General features: G+C 53.0%; 1 protein-coding gene across 1 annotated transcript in view; it reads right to left on the bottom strand.

Annotated features, from left to right (window-relative positions):
• PTPRN2 (protein tyrosine phosphatase, receptor type N2) overlaps positions 1–17,334 on the bottom strand; it is a 648,263-nt gene that overhangs the window by 90,723 nt on the left and 540,206 nt on the right. Inside the window, exon 13 of the mRNA XM_012812959.1 lies at positions 5,021–5,215. Within this exon, the coding sequence (XP_012668413.1) occupies positions 5,021–5,215 (195 nt within the window). The remainder of the gene's footprint in view (positions 1–5,020; positions 5,216–17,334) is intronic.

Genomic DNA, 17,334 nt, shown 5'->3' with positions numbered 1-17,334 from the left:
GTCTGTCCACATGCCCTGCAGGAGGCTCCCTGTCCACACCCACATGTCTGACATGTCTGGCCACACACACTGCAGGAGGCTCCCTGTCCATACCCACATGTCTGTCCACATGCGCTGCAGGAGGCTCCCTGTCCACACCCACATGTCTGACATGTCTGTCCACATCCACTGCAGGAGGCTCCCTGTCCACACCCACACGTCTGTCCACACGCACTGCAGGAGGCTCCCTGTCCATACCCACATGTCTGTCCACACATGCTGCAGGAAGCTCCCCGTCCACACCCACACGCCTGTCCACAGGCACTGCAGGAGGCTCCCTGTCCACACCCACACGCCTGTCCACAGGCACTGCAGGAGGCTCCCTGTCCACACCCACATGTCTGTCCACACGCACTGCAGGAGGCTCCCTGTCCACACCCACATGTCTGTCCACACGCACTGCAGGAGGCTCCCTGTCCACACCCACATCTGTCCACACGTGCTGCAGGAGGCTCCCTGTCCACACCCACATGTCCATCCACAGCAACATGTCTGTCCACACCCACGTTTGTCCACATGCACTGCAGGAGGGCTTCCTGTCCACACCCATCTGTTTGCCCACAAGCATGTGTCTGCATGTGTTTCCTGTTTATACCAGGACTTAGGGTTGACTCATGTGTAATTAGTAATTCAGGACAGTTATCCTGTTTTTCATATCCTCACATAAGTGGTCACACAAAGACATCACCTTTCTGAGAGCAAAAGTAATGCAGAAATAGATCTTTTAAAAAGGTAAATTCAACGAGGACTCTTTACCTTATAAAAGGAAGCAAGAGAATTTCCCAAGAAGCCACATCCCTCACACATTTAAAATACAGTAACTTTCATAAAAATTCCTAGCCACTTTGCACATCACTTGCTTTTTGGGTTCCAGACATCGCCTATCTCACCTGGCAGACACTTCTCAGAGATGAGCTTCCCAAGGAGCCTCTCTCCTCCTGCCTGTGAGCTCTGCCACCCTGGGGAGCAACTTGCCTTCCCTGACGGTCAGCCCAGCCTCCTGGGCGCCCTTCCCTCTATGCCTGGCTACCCGTTCATTCTTCCAGGGTAGGTGGTATGCTGGGGCAGTTTTCCCTGTGGATAAAGCCCTGCTCTCCTTAGTTCCATCGAAAGAGAACTGGAATTTTAAAAAAGCACTTTCTAAGAAAATAAAGGCAAAGCATAACAAGGAATGAATCCAAGACCTAGAAACAGAACAGGTGAAGTGTGCAGAGGACGGGTGGGGGGTGGGGCAGACAGTGGGGTGCACAGAGGACAGTGGGGTGCACAATGGACAGTGGGGCACACAGAGGACAGTGGGGTGCACAGTGAATAGTGGGGCATGCAGAGGACATTGGGGTCACAGAGGATGGTGGGGTTCACAGTGGACAGCGGGGTATGCAGAGGATAGTGGGGTCACAGAGGATGGTGGGGTTCACAGCGGACAGTGGAGCATGCAGAGGACAGTAGGGCATGCAGAGGACAGTGGAGCCCAGGATGCTGGCTGCCCAGACCCAAGGGGTGAAGGCCCTGTGGGCACTGGTCCTTTGTGCAAACCTCCCCTTCACAGCTGAACTCGGCTCCAAGTGTCAGTAAGGCCCCAGGACAGGCCTATCCAGTGCTGCTCTGAGTCTCCCCTCCAGAACCTGGGGATGGGCGTGCCTTGCTGCTCTATCTCACAGGTGAGAGAGCAGAGGCTGGACCTGTCCAGCTCAAAGATGGGCTGGCAGTGCTGCTTCTCAGCTGGACCCTGTACTTGTGATCTGGAGCCTGTGCTCCATCTCCAGACCTAACCACTGAGTGGGCATGGGAGAGTTGGCGAGGGTGCCCGTAGGCTGCCCACTGCCCCTGCCATTTCTGTCCCCCCTGACCTCAGACTCTGAGCAGCTGAGATTCCTGGGACATGTGTTTCCAGCCCACGCTGCCCCTCTCCTGCCACCTTCTGGGACAGTTGGACCAGGCAATTCAGTCCTTCCCTGCAGTCAGGTGATGTGATGCCCTCTTTCCGATGATGCTGCCCTTGACAAAGCAAATGGCTGGTCTCCCTGGGTGATGTGCAGCCCACACAGTCTTACCATGGGGCCTCCTATCTCCCCTCCTCCGTGAGAAGCCTCCCAGGCCACCTGTATCCTCTGTTCACTCCTCAGAGGGGGTCTTTACTTCTGGAGTCCTGCTACTTGGGCTTCTAGCAGAGGTCACAGTGCTTTGCTCATAAAGGGAACCAGAGCATAGCCTGGCCTAGCCTTGCAGGGAAACGCACCACCTTTAGCATCCTGGGGTACTCAGCCTTCGAGATGCCCTGTGCTCTCCTCTGAAGAAGGTGCCCCAGGTCTGTACCCCAGCAACAGGTCTGGGGCAGTCACATGTTCCTAGGTGCCTTGGACAACTTCCTCCCTGTTTCGTGGAGAGTCCTGCTTCTGCCCTGGTGTTTTGCTGTTCATGTCATGGCACTTGTATGTTCAAATGTTGCATTTTGCCCGAAGTCTTCACGTGGACTTTGCATGGTTTATGTGGCAGTCCCAGAACCCTCACTGTGTAGTTCCCAAGACCATGGGGTTTGCTGTCTGATGAAAACGAGCATCTCCTCACAGACGGTCATGACTGATCATGATGGAGTTACCTTCCCTGTTGCTTTAATGAGCTGGAAAGTCAGCCTTCCCAGCATGTCTCAGTGGCCTGACATAAGCAGGCTTTCTGCAAGGGAACATCCTTGAGGTGCTCCCATGGCCTTGTCCCTGAGGACAGGTCTGTAGTTTCTGAGCCTCTGAGAACAGTCACTGGACCTGCACCTAGTGGGTGGGAATTCTGGCAAGAAGCTGACTGTGCATCCCCAGGCTGTTGGCTCCTATACTGGGAAGTGCCTGTGGGGACACACCACATGGCTGAGAGCCCTCAAGCCTACCTGAAACCATAGCAAAAGGGGAGAATCACAGCTACTGAGTGGAGAGAAAGCATTCGAACCCCGAGGTACAAGCAGGACCCACTCCGCTGACCCTGCTCTCTGGTCATAGCCACCTCTCACACGGAACTGCCTACATTCCCAGAGCGAGGGAAACGTACTTGGTTTGCTCAATTTTTCAAAAGCATCAATTCCCACAAAAAGTCCAGCTTCCCTCGAGTTCACAGTATGTGTGTGGGGTTCCACACACATAGCTGATGGGGAGGGGACACAGAAAGCCAGGACAGAGTCTGGGCATTAAAGGGCTTCTTGGACCAGACAGGGCCCATTCTTGTGGTTTAGGCATTTTGAAGGAAAATCAGCCACTGAACTTGCTTTCAGGTTTGACATTACACACGTGAATGGCAAAACATGATTTTCAATGAAAAATCAGTCTTTCCATGCACCAACAGGACTTAAGATGTCATCGAAGTGTAACGTCTGTGTCTTGAATCAAGTGAGGACTCAGACCGCGAGAGCTCTCTGCGCCAGCCTCCCTCGGCTGACGACGTGTCAGATGGACATGTGCTTGGTGAGGTGACCCTAATACTGAATCTCATCACTAATCCCAAATTTCAGTCCAGGTTCCTTTTTTAAAAGGGACAAATGTCAAAACATTCTCTGAAGAGCTGGTTCGGCAGTAACTGTGTTTGAGGGAGGCAGCTCTGTCTCAGCCGAGGACGGAAGTGCCGGAGGAGTCTGTGTGTCTGCTAACGGAGCCTGCACTCTTTTCCCAGTTGTGGGAACTGTGGGCTTCCCGACCTGTGCACAGGGAGGGCAGGTCAGTGTAGGCAGTGGGCTGGGCCTGGGCCCTGCCCAGCTTTGGTGGGAATCAGGTTAGAGCAGCCCACAGACCAGGGGGCTGAGCTTCTTCACTCATTTCCACTTAAGTTCTCTGGGAGTCCGGCTGCCGTGTGCCTCAATCTCCCTGATATCTCCTCTATGCAGGGTCCCAGCTTGATCCCCAGGCTCTGCAATGAGGCTTTTCAGAGAAAACATGGTTTTCCAGCTTCCTATGGTCTAATCTAGTGGTTCTCGACCTTTCTGATGCTGTGGCGCTTTAATACAGTTCTGTGGGTTGTGACTCACAGGTTGAGAACTGCTGGTCTAATCCCACCCGTCTAGATTGTGATTAGATAGTTTCTAGAAAGTGTTTTCATTAACATGCATGTTTGATGAGGACTCCAGGGCCCTTTCCTGAGCACGTGAGCCATCCTGTGTCCCTGGACCTAAGTGTGGAGGCTGCTCCCACCAGCAGCAGGTCCTACTCTCCCTACCAGAGGTGCATGGCCTGTTCTGTGCTTTAGCTCCTAGTCACCAGCGGGGGATGACTCAGTGAGGATCCAGGCATTAACGACAGGTTGAGGGGTGAGGCCAGACACCTCCTCTGTGTCACCTAAGGGGACCCTTGGCCAGGGAAAGGCGCATCACTGCAGAAAGGGTGGTGGAAAACTCCCACACATCTGGGCTGGCACCCCTAGAAATGCTCCTGTGAGGCCTGAGCCCCAAATCCATCCCGCACCCCAGCTCCCTCAGTTACAGGGAGCTCATGAATGACATTTGACGTTCGTTCACCCTGCGAGGCTTGGGGAGCAGGGAGCTGAGGCTGAAGGAAACCTCACTGTTTGGGAGTCCAAGGACAGGAAAAGCAGCACACACAGTAGGCACCACAGATGTGTGATCGCACCATGGAAAACAAGGCACCTCGCCACATCGCTCACATCATGGACACAAGTGGGGCTGCGCACTCTGGGTGGAGGAGCGTTAAGGATCTCAGGGCGTGAACGTCCTGCCTGCTGGGTTCAGGGGCCTCATGCTGCTCATGCCAGTGGCTAGTCAGTCCTGTCAGTCCTGCCAAGAGCTCAGGGGTCCCTGGGGCAGGTAGTGGCTGGTCATTCCCATCAGTTCTGCTGGGAGCTCAGGGGCCACTGGGGTAGGAGGTGGCTGGTCAGTCCCATCAGTCCTGCCATGAGCACAAGGGCCCCTGGGGCAGGATGGGGCTGGGCAGAGGCATGAGCCACTTCCTGTCTCTCCTTGTGCTTGACACAGAGGACAGGGCCTTACCAGGATCATGTGGCCAGTAGAAATGTCCATGTTGGACTGGACGGGCTCCTCAGACCAGGACGAGGTGCTGCTCCGTGCAGAAGGGCTCGGCATGGGCCCGTCGCTGAACTGGGATGAGATGCTGTTGATACGAGACACGTGAGGGCCCTCTGGGCGGTCGGGCGGCCGTGCGGCCATGCGCTGGCGGCACAGCTCCTGGAGGACAGCGAGAGGCAGAGGGGTCAGCGGCCAGGGAACCTGAGGGTTGGGCCCTGCACCTGGGCTCCACACTGTGGAGAAGCTTCATACACTACACACGGACACAAACCATAATTCACACACACATGCAGACTCAGACACACACAGCCACACATTCCACACACCCCACCCAGACCCTCAGACTCAAGAATGGGGCTGCTGGATCCTACTCTGTCATCAAAACAGAATGTCCTGGAACACCGTGAAAGGCAGACTGGGTCAGGAGTCCTTCCCTTCTTGTTAGGGGATAAGCAGAGGGGAGCAGAGGGCTCCCACCTGACAGCTGAAACTGGCCCACACTCAAGCTGTTTGGAAGAAAACCCCTCATTTTGGTATTTCACTCTCTTCCCAAAGCCCATGCAAAGGAGGACAGATGGAGTCACATGTGCAAAGGAAAGTGCTGGGTCATCACCTGCCTTTCTGAGTGGACCACCAAAGGCTAAAGTCTCTTGATGGATTGTTTCACAGAGACTTTACAGACTTGGGGGTTTCACTGCAGCTTGGTTATGTGACTATGCTTTGTAGCATTCTAGGCTCTTAGCATGGAAACCACCCTGCCACGCAGCCCGTGCGGCCGTCACCCTGCCACACAGCTGTGCAACCATCACTCTGCCACACAGCCTGTGTGGCTGTCACCCTGCCACACAGCCGGTGTCCTCTGAGTCACTGCTCTTTCCCCTACCCCCGAGGCTCAGCTCTACTCATAAGTGAGGACATGAGTTATCTGACCTTCTCTGTCCAAGTTATTTCACTTAAGATAATGGCCTCCTTCCATGTTGCTGCCAAAGACAAGGTTTCATTCTTTTTTATGAGATACCATCTTACACTGGTTAGATGGCTATCATTAAAAAGTCAAAAAAGGGCTGAAGCCGGCAAGGCGCAGAGAGAAGGGGACACTTAGACTGCTGGTGAGACCGGAACACATGAAGGGGAGTCCTCAGAGAGCTGAAGCAGACCTCCTGTTTGATCCACTCCCCACTGCTGGGGCTCTACCCAGAGGGAGAGAAGTGGGCTTGTCAGGAAGACACCTGCACTTTTTTTTTGTTTGTTTTTTGAGACAGAGCCTCAAGCTATCGCTCTGGGTAGAGTGCTGTGGTGTTATAGCTCACAGCAACCTCCAACTCTGGGGCTTAAGCGATTTTTCTTGCCTCAGCCTCCTGAATAGCTGGGACTACATGTGTCCTCTACAATGCCTGGCTATTTTTTGGTTGTAGTTGTCATTGTTGTTTGGCCGGCCTGGGCTGGATTTGAACCTGCCAGCTCTGGTGTATGTGGCTAGCACCTAGCCACTTGAGCTACGGGCACCACTGATACCTACACTTTTTATATGTGTGTTTACCACAGCACAGTCCACAGTAGCAAGATAGGGAATAACCCAGGTGCCCATCAGCATGTAAGTGGACACAGAAAACCTGCAATCACAGACATGCCGTGGCCTGCTGTAAAAGGGGTCTGGATTCAAAGGAAAATGTCAGTGGAACATTGGTTAAGTTCCCTGCCTTCCACATGGGATATTTAAACACACCACAGAGGCCCCTCTCCCCCACACTCTCAGCCTCTGTGTGGCCATGGTGCCACCCCTCACAGCCACGTGGCTGTAGGCACACCATGTAGTCCTCAGGACTGGCCATTAATTGCCCCCTCCAGATTTAGCCTGGGTACTGCCTCCCACTCTTGGGATGCCCTCCATTCCTGGTACTCTCCCCTCCATGCCTGGATATTCTTCCCCATACTCCCGGGTATTCTTCTCCACTCCTGGGTACTCTCCCCCCATTCCTGGGTACTCTCTCCCCCACTCCCGGGTAGTCTTCCCCCCACTCCTGGGTACTCTCCCCCCTTTCCTGGGTACTCTCCCCCCTACTCCCGGGTACTCTCCCCCACACTCCTGGGTACTCTCCCCCCATTCCTGGGTACTCTCCCCCCACTCCCAGGTACTCTTCCCCCCACTTCCAGGTACTCTCCCCCACACTCCCGGGTACTCTCCCCCACACTCCTAGGTACTCCCCCCCCACACTTGGGTACTGTCCCCTATTCTTTAATACTCTCCCCCATACTCCTAGGTACCCTTTCCCCACTCCTAGGTACTCTCTCCCACACTCCTGGGTAATCTTCCCACTCCTGGGTAGTCTCCCCTCACTCCTGGGTACTTTCCCCGACTCCTGGATACTCTCCCTCACTCCTGGGTATTCTCCCCCACACTCCTGGGTACTCCCCACCATTACAGCTAACGAAACGCCTAAACGCCTCTCTAAGGAAGTATCCCAACATTGGTGATTCTGTGTGCCCTACCCTTTCAACCAGTGAACCCATAATCATAGCCTAACTCATCAAAAAAAAGTTGGTATCAAGAAAAAGTTTACAAGAGAATTTGAGCCCAAAGAGCTGAAAATGCATTCATGGGCAAAGTCTTTGAAGAGCTCCTGTCCTTTCATCCTGGTGGCATCCACGGAGGCCATGCCACCTGCCTGTCCCTAGCCATGAGCATCAGAGGTCTCTCAGCTCCAGAGGCAGGAAGTTCAGGAAGCACTTCTGCGTCTTGTCCCCTCCATCCTGGGCTGCCACATTCCTCGGCTCTCAAGGTCTTGTAAAGCCAGTGGACCCCAGACGGGAACCGTCTCCTCTCCACTCAGCTCTGGTGGATGACCCTGAGCTCCTGGGCACTTGGGGCTGCTGACAAGTGGCTTGGGTGCAGGTGCCTTGGGAAGGGCCATGAGAACAAGGGGACTCTGACCACAGGGAGGAGGCAGGAGGGCAGGAGGGTGCCACACTGAAGTCCTATAGTCCTCCTTAGCTTATAAGCAGTTTTTAAATAACAAGCTGGTTTAAAAAAGTCAACCCAAGTTTTCTCAGAATCTCAAAAACAAAGCAAAACAAACAAGAAGAAACCCATGAATAAGAGAATCCTTTGGTGCGGTGGTTGACATCAGCCCTAGCTCTCTACCCCCACTGATGCAAGTGCAGCTTTGCCTGATGGGGGAAGCACAGTGCACGTTTCTGCAGTAATTTCTATGGCTTAATAATTTATCCAGAAAATAAAACACCCAATCGGAGTGTAGAGACAGTGGCAGTATGGTCTGAGCAGCCCAGTGTGGGCCTGCAGGAACAAAACACTCTGGGGAAGACTCAAAGTGTGTGAGATTCACTCACTGAAAATAAGAATTCAACCTAGACACACGACTCTCATCACTGCGAGAGATTGCGGTGAACCCAGGTTCTGGTCTCCCTCTGGGACCCACAGAGAAGGACATGCACAGTACAGTTTCAAGATCTTAGATCCATGTCCTTGTTTAACCACAGACTTTTATTTTTATTTTAATTTAACTTTTTTTCACTTGGATGACAACAAAGGACCACAGGCCTTTTATGTGAACTTGGGCAAAACATTTATGGTCTCCACGCCTGCTGTTTTCCACTTTAGAGGTAGAGGGGACCACACAGGAGTGGACCCTGAGGGCTCGTGCACAGTCTGCATGCCTGGCCCCTGCTGTGGAGACGTCAACTAGCAAGTGAGTTGGAGTATCAGTGTGACAGAGATTAGAACAATTCTCTAAGTCAGAATGAAATTCTTGAGGCAAACTCAAAGATGTTTCCAAACAAATCACAGAATGTTAGCGCTAGACCAGCTGACAGGTCTCCTGCTCAAGTCTCCTGGCCAGGGGAAGATCCAGGTTGATCCAGAGAGCTGTGAGGACAGTCCAGTAGGGTGTGGTATGGGTTAGGTCAGATCTGTGACTCTTCCCTAGCTCTTCCTGTTATTGCTGAATGCCTTTGTATATCTCAGAGAAGCTGAGACTCGGACACAGGACGGCTCTGTCCTTCCTCTACATCCAGCACGGAGGGAGGCCACCCAGGCCCGCTCACCACGTGCCTTCGTCCATGATAGGGTTTGTTCTCACAGCAAACGACTCAGACAAGTGCCATCTGCCAGAATGTCCCCGCAGGGGGTTAGGTTGGTAGGGAGGCTGTACCTGGGTTGAGGGTTCCAGGGTTCCAGGGGTCAAGGCCCCTTCTGCCCCATGAAACGTGGGCAAGTGAGAGACCACTGGGTCCCAATTCACCTCCCCAGGTCCCCATCCTCCCTGTCCAGGTCCCCATCACCCTCCAACTCCTGAGGGTAGCTCGTCTGCCCACAGCAGCTGGGTGGGAGGCTGTACTTGCTTCTGGAGGTTACAAGTTTGAGATTTTCTGACAGCTCCTGGGGGAACCAGCCCCTCTAGAGAGCCCTTAGGCACAGATAACTGGGCTATGTGTGGTGCCACAACACATCCCTAGAATCTGGGCAGAAAGTGCTTCTTCAGTGGTCTAGATGGGAACTATAGACAGATTTAATTTAGGCTCTTCCTCCATTGCCAGGACACCCCCCTTCATATCCAGCGCCAGACTCTGAATCTGTTGTCAGCTCTGACTGACTACACCGCCTTAGACTCTCTGTGCCTCAGTTTCCTCATCTGTGGAATGGTACTGGCAGCACCCACCTCACAGCTGCTGTGAAGATCACAATCTGCTAAGAAAGACCCTCTGGAACAGTGCCCAAGCTGTTCTCACAACATTGTTATTCATTTATCTACATCTGGGTGTCCGTCCCTCCCTGGGTGAGCGCCGTCCAAGTACAGGAATGCTGGTGGCTGACATTCACGGGGTCCCTGGGCTCCTGGCATTCACAGCCACCAGAGTGATGGTGACAATGTGTGTTGGATTTTGGGGGGCGGGGGAAGTGTTGCCAGGGTGGGGAGGAGGGGAATAACCCTAAACTCAAGGTCAGGGAGGGCTTCCTGGAGGAGGGGCTCTTGGGCACAGACCCCAAGGTTGGTGCCAGGGGCTGAGCCTCTCTGTGGGCGGAACAGCAGGTGGACGGGCATGGTGTGCAGGTGCGGGTGAGGGCAGTGCACAGTTTTTGAGAAATAACATGGACCAGACCACCTTTCTAGTTGGAATACTAGTGATGGGGGAAAACGTTGCTATCTATAGCCATGCTGACGTGATGGGCTCAGGGTAAAGGGCATTTGTCCACTGAGAAGCTGACATCTGGTTTCCACATAGCTGCTGCTGGGCCAGTCTGGATTCACCACTGATGTTTCCATGGGACCATCTAAGAGTCCCGGCCTCAAGTCCATCTGGGGAAGTCATAGAGCATTTGGCTAGCGGCTCGGTGCAGCCTGCTGCTCTCTGCTGCTGACAGACCCCTTTCCTTCTCTTGCCTCATCATCTTCCTATCCTGAGAGATGGGAAGGAGCCATGCCCTAGCCCCAGGGGTAATGTGAGCTTTTACAAACGTAAATTGTGAAGAGGTGCCGTGACAGAGTTACAAGTAGACTCAGAATCACAGGCTGGCCGAGAGTTATCCAGTAGTTAGTTCTGCTTGTAGTACAAGGTCAAAGTCCCACTTGATGTTTCCCTTGGTGACAAGACAGAAGAAAGCCACATCTGCCTGCTGAGGCCAAAAAGAACTCACACACGAGTGTGGCTTCAATGCTGTCCTGACACGGGACAAGCTACATGGCCTCCCTAGGAAAGCGGCTCCTCGGGAGGTCTCAGGTGCATCTCTCACCTGCAGCAATTTCTGTCGCCTTCACGCCCCTTGCTGGGCCACCTAACTACATGCGCCCTCACACTGGGGATCTGCCCCTACTCTTCCCATCTCAGGCATTTCCCAACATCACTTGGGGGGTGTAGGAAGAAGCCAGGGTCCCCTAAGGTTGTCTTTTGCTCACTGAGGACAGCTCTGTGGACACCACCATGTGGTATTATTAACAGTCCTTTAGGTTGAGTATAATTTGTAAACTTATCACAGAGATTCTGTATTAGGCCCATTTTCTGACCTGTACTTTGAAATTATTCTAAGGAAAAGGGAACTTGTTTTTACTAGAATAGAGGAAGAAATATAGAATGTGGCCTGACTTGGAAATGGTCCAGATAGGGTCAAGGAGGTGAGTTCAAAGGAGTTTGAAGTCCTGGCTTCACGGCTCTGGGGCAGCATCCCCACCCTGCTCTGTGTGTACCTAAATCACCAAACAGCCTGCCACCTGTCCTGAGCTCATCAGAGGTGCTAGAAAACTATCCCAGCAGCCTCAGTGTAGAGCTACCTTCTTCATTTAAAAAACATCATCTGTTCCTAAAAAAGCCATCGTATCCACAGAGTGATGAACAAAGACATGGGCCGACTGACCCCGGACAGAGCCCGCACAGATGGAGGCATATTGTTCACAGTGTCATGCAAAGTTCACAGCGTTTGTTCTGTGGCACCAGGCTGGTGTTGGACCAATGTCCACATTCACTGTCCAACTTCTGGGGAGCCCCGGAGCACAGGACAGGGAGCCCCCGTCACTGAGAGACAGAGCTGCCATCACCAACATAAATGCTGTGCAGGTGCTACTCTGCTAAGTAAGTTCATATACAGAGCTATGGTCTAGAGAGCATTTTATTTGGGCAAAAGACAACTGATAATGCTAAACAAGCTGCATAAGCACACGCTGAAAGGAACCCGGAGACCGGCCCAATTTTATTACGAAATCTCCCTAATTTATAATCCTGGCAGCAAGCACAATCAACATCCAGCACAGAAATTCCCAGGCTGAGAGAAAACGCCTTGAAATGGGAACGACAGGATGTGCAGATCTATTGGAGGAGTTAACCGACTAAGGCGCAGACTCAGTGAGACCCAGCATCGGCCTGAGTTGGGCACTTGGGCGCGATCGACAGTGGTCTTCATTCGGCTAGACAGCAGGTCCAGCTCCGTCCATCTACTTTCCTCAAAAAAAAAAAAAAAAACCTTATATTTAAGATCTTAACTAAGTCTAATGATGATTAAAGGAAGAAAGATTCTGGCCAGAGACAACACTGCTTTAATGAGAGCCCAGGCCATTTCACTTGATGACCTTGAGTTCACAAAGACAACTACAAGCTTGGTAGCAATTCATGTGGCCCAAAAACCAACAGGTAATTAATTATGAATGAAGAAGAAGGGCAGATTTAGCCAAAAGCATCTTCTAATTGTGGATGAAAGCCTGAGGCCAACTAGCAGGGCAGGGCAGGGGGCCGAGGGCATCACCAGGCCACTCCCACTGGGAGTCTGATGAAATGGGTCCCTTGTCTCTTCTCCACCCCAACTCTTTAGCAATAAAGAGCAGAAAGGACATGCAGATGTGCAAATGAGAAAGCCATTTATTTTTGTGCAATGTTGCTCTGGGTTTTGGGGATGTCCATCTCTGAAGATGGGCTTCATGTCTCTCTGTGGCTTTTTAGCTGCCTGGCCTGTCTCATGTGTTGAGAAAGCTATTAAGGAAAACAGACGCCAGTCACACCAAGGTCCAGATGAGAAGGACGCACATGCCATCACGTGGAGGGCGTGGTTCAAGGTGTCTGTACTGCAAGAGCCCTTGGTGATTCCCGGGCCGCTCCACGTGGGGAAGCAGGCATTCCAGGCCAGAGTCCCATGCAGAAGGAGAAACCCATCCCTGGTCAGGAACCCTGACCTGCAGTGAAGTCCAGATCTGCACCATGTGGCAGCGTAAGGCAAAGGCTACAGACCAGGACTCTGGGCCCAGTCTGCCGGGTGGTGTTGGACAAAGTGCCTCAAGCTCTGTCTTGTGGTCTGTGGAATGGGATGATGATGGAACTGCCCCATCAAGTTTTCGGGAGATTCTATACCTAATGTGTGTGAAGCACGTATTATGTGCTAGGTGTGCACTCAGTAGTCCGCTGTCTGCATCTGTCTCACCTCAGAGTTCCCAGCCAGCATCTTCCCTGGGCTGTCCACCAGCTTGACTGTGAAAAACCCACCCTTCTCAGGTGCACCGACCCAGACTAGGTGGGTTTTTTAAAAGAAAGAATGGTGTTTCCCCCATCCCCTACATTTAAATGCTCCACCATGAAATGAGCATGCAAGACTCAGGCCACACTGTATGTCAAGAAATGTCAGACCCAGAGAGCCTGAACCCAGGTGCAAGACTCTACCAACACAATGCAACCTTGATCTTTCCCAGCCTGGTGCTGCTCCAGGGCCCCCGGAGCCCCGAGAGTGTGTGAATCCAGCAGCATGCATACGCTCACACCACCTCTGTGTGCACCTGTGCCCATGTGCCTGTCCCTGCAGAGCAAAGCACACCCATGTCCCTGCTACCTCCAGTCAGCACTGGGAAGTTTCACCTGCTGGAGCAAATCCTTGTGGTGGAAGGACATGGACAGAGAAAGCAGAGAACTGCCCATGACCCCATGGCCTTCACTTCCTAGAGACTCACTTGCTTCTCTGTCAGGCGTGGCCCTGGCTCCTCCTGCACTGTCCTCAATGCATTTTATGCTTCTTCATAATACAATTTGCAAAATAAGTTGAAGAAGATTCTGGGGGGCAGGACTTGGTTTGTACACACAGTAATGCAACGCCTCGTGTCTCAGCTCTGCACCTGATAGGGGAGTCACTGTGGGAGAAGGGGCCTTTCGTCCTCAAGTTCTACCCAAGGAAAGGCCAAGACGACAAAGGCTCAGATAAAATTCTTTGCACCTTTCACTGATCCATTGGAACAAAGCAGTCAGTGTGTGGCTTAAGTGTGTCCACAAAGGACAGCCTGGAATTTTTAGGGTTACTTGGAGGCATAATTAGCAGCAACTGGACACAAGTAAGGGACAAATGGATGAAGCCATGAAGGGAAATGGGTCCATTAGGATCTGCTGGGGAGGGACAAGCCAATCACCCACACGTGGGTAACAACCAGCGTGCACCGAGAGGGGCCGGCCCTCTTGGGGGCCTCAGCCCGAGTGGCAGGACAATGGGCCCAAGCATGTGGGCTCTGGGGCCCAAGTGCTCAGAGGAAAGGCTGGTGCTTGTCAGCTCAACAGGGTAGCAGGGAAGCCCTTACTGCAGAGTACAAATGTAAACAGTGGAGACAGGCAGGAGGAGAATACTGGGAGGTGCGCACTGCATTGATAATAGGCACTGTCAGTCTTGGGGTGGAACTATGGTGGCTTCTATTTTATTTTTCTTTTTGCTTATTTGCAGTTTCCAAATTGAGCATGTATTATTACTTCTGTGATAAGAAAAACCAACACAAAGTATGTTTAAAATACATAAAATTCTACATTCAATATGATTAAAATTAAGTGAACTGTTCAGAAAGTATGTATGGGGGGAAATCATGGGAGAAAATATTCCAGGTTTTTTGAAGTGGTTCTTTTTCATAATGGAGGAAAGAGCATATGAAGAAGAAAGACTTCACGTATAATCACCTATCTTCATTGGATAATCATCTATCCTTATTCCCAACATAGTTTAAGTTTTTATCTCGTCATGAAACTAAACCGAAGGTGAAGAATCTCCTCCTATTGCAGGCCAGCAGCTGACCACCAGGGCAGGAGAGCAGTTTTATGCGACTCTCCCACCATGCCGGCGCCCCTGATTAGTGTGGCTCTGGCAAAGAAACACAGGGGCCAAGAGGATGGCTCCCAGGACTCCCAGGACCGGGCGAGCACAAGGCTGCTCTCCCCTCGGGAGAAGGAACAGCCCAGGGTAGATCCCAGCAACTGAGGACGCTGGTTCCTTCCTAGGTCAGAGCCAGCACATATGTCCCTGAGATGGAGCCCTCAGGCACTGTGTCCCCTTTTAAGGATGCAGCCGCACCCAGCATTTTTCAGGGCTCCCTTCACACTTAGACCAGGGACACCCCAACTTGTGAACCATGTGTGTTACCTACATACCCCACAGGGGAGAGGACACCCCTCCCAGGGAAGGGGACAATCGCTTGCCCACTTGCCGGACGGCAGCCCCTGCTGCTCCTGACTCAGCAACTGGACACTGCACCCTGGCTCCCCTAGAACACACAGCTGTGATGTTTTAAGTGCCGATTCCACAGCATCAGGAAAACCACAGACAGCTCGGCGTGAGCAGTCTTACCATGCACTGTGATTTTTTCCCACTTTGAAAGATGCTTTTTGAGGGGCTGCCCGCCTCACGCAGTTTCCAGCCGTCCTCATGCTGCCTGCACCTGCGCCTGCGTCTTGCCTCCCACACTCGACAGTGGGAGTCTCTCTGGTCTGACCCCACGTTCCTCAGGGTCTGCCCAGCAAGCATCACCTGGCCAGAGGGCACCATGGGCATCAGAGACTGGCTGGTGCACGTGGGGGTCAGGGAGGGGGACAGGGAGAGTCCTGCTGCAGGGGCTCCCACTCCCCTCTCTGATGAAGTGGGGGTGGGCTGGGAGCCCTTGAAGCCCCCGCACATGATGCAGGAAATGTCGCCATTGCACAAAGCGCAGAAGCCACGTGCAGCTCTGCAGGACGTGGTAGGTGTACTGGACTCGAGAGCATGCTTTTAGCACCCAAACATTACTGAGGTGCCTGAGACCCCATCTACTAAAAAGCTGCCTTTCCTTTAAGACTGAAAATACTCACTGTCTCCATTTGCTGTGCTCTGCTAAATGTCAGGTTGAAGACAGGAGACAGTTATGAAAATAAAGACGTAGGCAGGAACCAGGATTCTAATGAGCATCTCACCTCCCAGAACACACATTTAACGGGGGCTTCTGCTGCGATCTTTCTGCTCTAATTGCCAGTGGAGGGATCCGGTGTCCAGGGGGGCACGTGTGGCCTGTGCCCTCTGCATGGCTTCTGGGGGCCTCGTAGCTGCCCAGCGCTCTGTGCCAGCTGTCGTCCCACACTGATGGCTCCCTGTACAAGTAAGTTTTGAGGGTTCCCAAAAAAGTCAGCAGGGCCTCTAGCCCATCTAGGGAAGCTGCACAGGCTACAGGCAGAACTTGTGCTTTGGTTTCATGCTCAGAGGATTTAAAACAGCCGAGTGAGTAAAACAGCCGAGTAGTATGAATCCAGTCACCAGTCTTCCCGGAGCAGCCCAGGTAAGAGGATGGGCAGTGTCTTCTGCAAGGACCTCTTGCCACCTTCCTGATTTTCCTTTTGCTTAAAAGATGGCAAATTGTCCCTGTTGTTCTCATTGCCATCACTGTCACATATTGATGCTTCCTGTGCAGACGCCTCCTGGGTGGTGTGTGGGAGGCCTCTGACAGGTGTACACAGCCCCCAGACCAGCTCCTCTCACGTCAGTGTCTTAGTTCAAGCTATTGGTTTTATTGAGCCTCTAGGTCCCCTGCCAGGTGCTATGGGTCTGTGTCCAGGACACTAGGGCTCTCCTTGCCCAAGGCTGGTATGGTGGGGGAAGGGGAGTGCACCCCCAGCCCCAAGCCTGCTTTCAGTCAGAGGCAGACGGAAGAATAACTGAATCCAAAGAATGGGCCTGAAACCTCACGCCAACTGTGAGGGCATAAAAGGACACAGGGAGGTTAGGGACCAATAGGCTCTGTTGTCAGAGTGGGGAGCGGCCGGCAGGCCTGGGAGGGATGCTCTGCAGGGCTGACAGATGGGAGGGTCTGGGATGTGCAAGTGAGGGGCATTCAGAACAAAGGCTCAGCATGGAGGCACACAGGGCACCCCAGGGGCTGGAAGCAGCCAGCCCAGAGCACAAAAGGGACTCATACCCTCCCTTCTGCACCACGGCTTAATTAAGCCACAGGGCCAGGCAAGTGATGGGGATGGGTGTGGCTGCCCAACCAGCTGTGCTCCATTTGCAGGAACCCCACGTCCTTCTGGGCCCACCTGTTCCACCTACAACTGATGTGAGTGGTGCCCTAACTGCTTGCGGCTGAGGCGCTCCAGGACCTTTGGTCAGATTGGGGCAACTCTGAGCTGAGTGACCTTGGCAGCTGTGACCTAGGACTCTGAGCTCCAAGGCATGGGCGTTTTTAGAAGTCCATCATTATCCCAAGGAGGGCACAAGGGAGGTGTTTTCACCGGAAGGGACGTCTCCTGGGGGAAAGAGAATGTGTGGGGAGGGCCTCCTGCATCCCTGAACTGGGGTTGTGGGGAGCAAGCTCTGGGTCCAGAGTGCTGCTGGGACAGGAGCCTTAGGCCCACATGAGACATCAGCTTGTCTGGCTGCCTCACCCGAGGCGGGATCTGCAGATTCAAGATGCACTTGAAAAAGTCACCCCAGCAGTGCGTACCCTGGAGAAGGGAGGCCAAGCAGGACCCAGTGGCCTCGAGGTGGTGAGGGTGCTGAGACAGTGGTTGGCAGACAG

The sequence above is a fragment of the Otolemur garnettii genome, unplaced genomic scaffold (genome assembly GCF_000181295.1).
Source record: "Otolemur garnettii isolate 467f Iridium unplaced genomic scaffold, OtoGar3 scaffold00235, whole genome shotgun sequence".
Taxonomy (NCBI): domain Eukaryota; kingdom Metazoa; phylum Chordata; class Mammalia; order Primates; family Galagidae; genus Otolemur; species Otolemur garnettii.
This window is presented reverse-complemented; position numbering and strand designations above follow the sequence as displayed.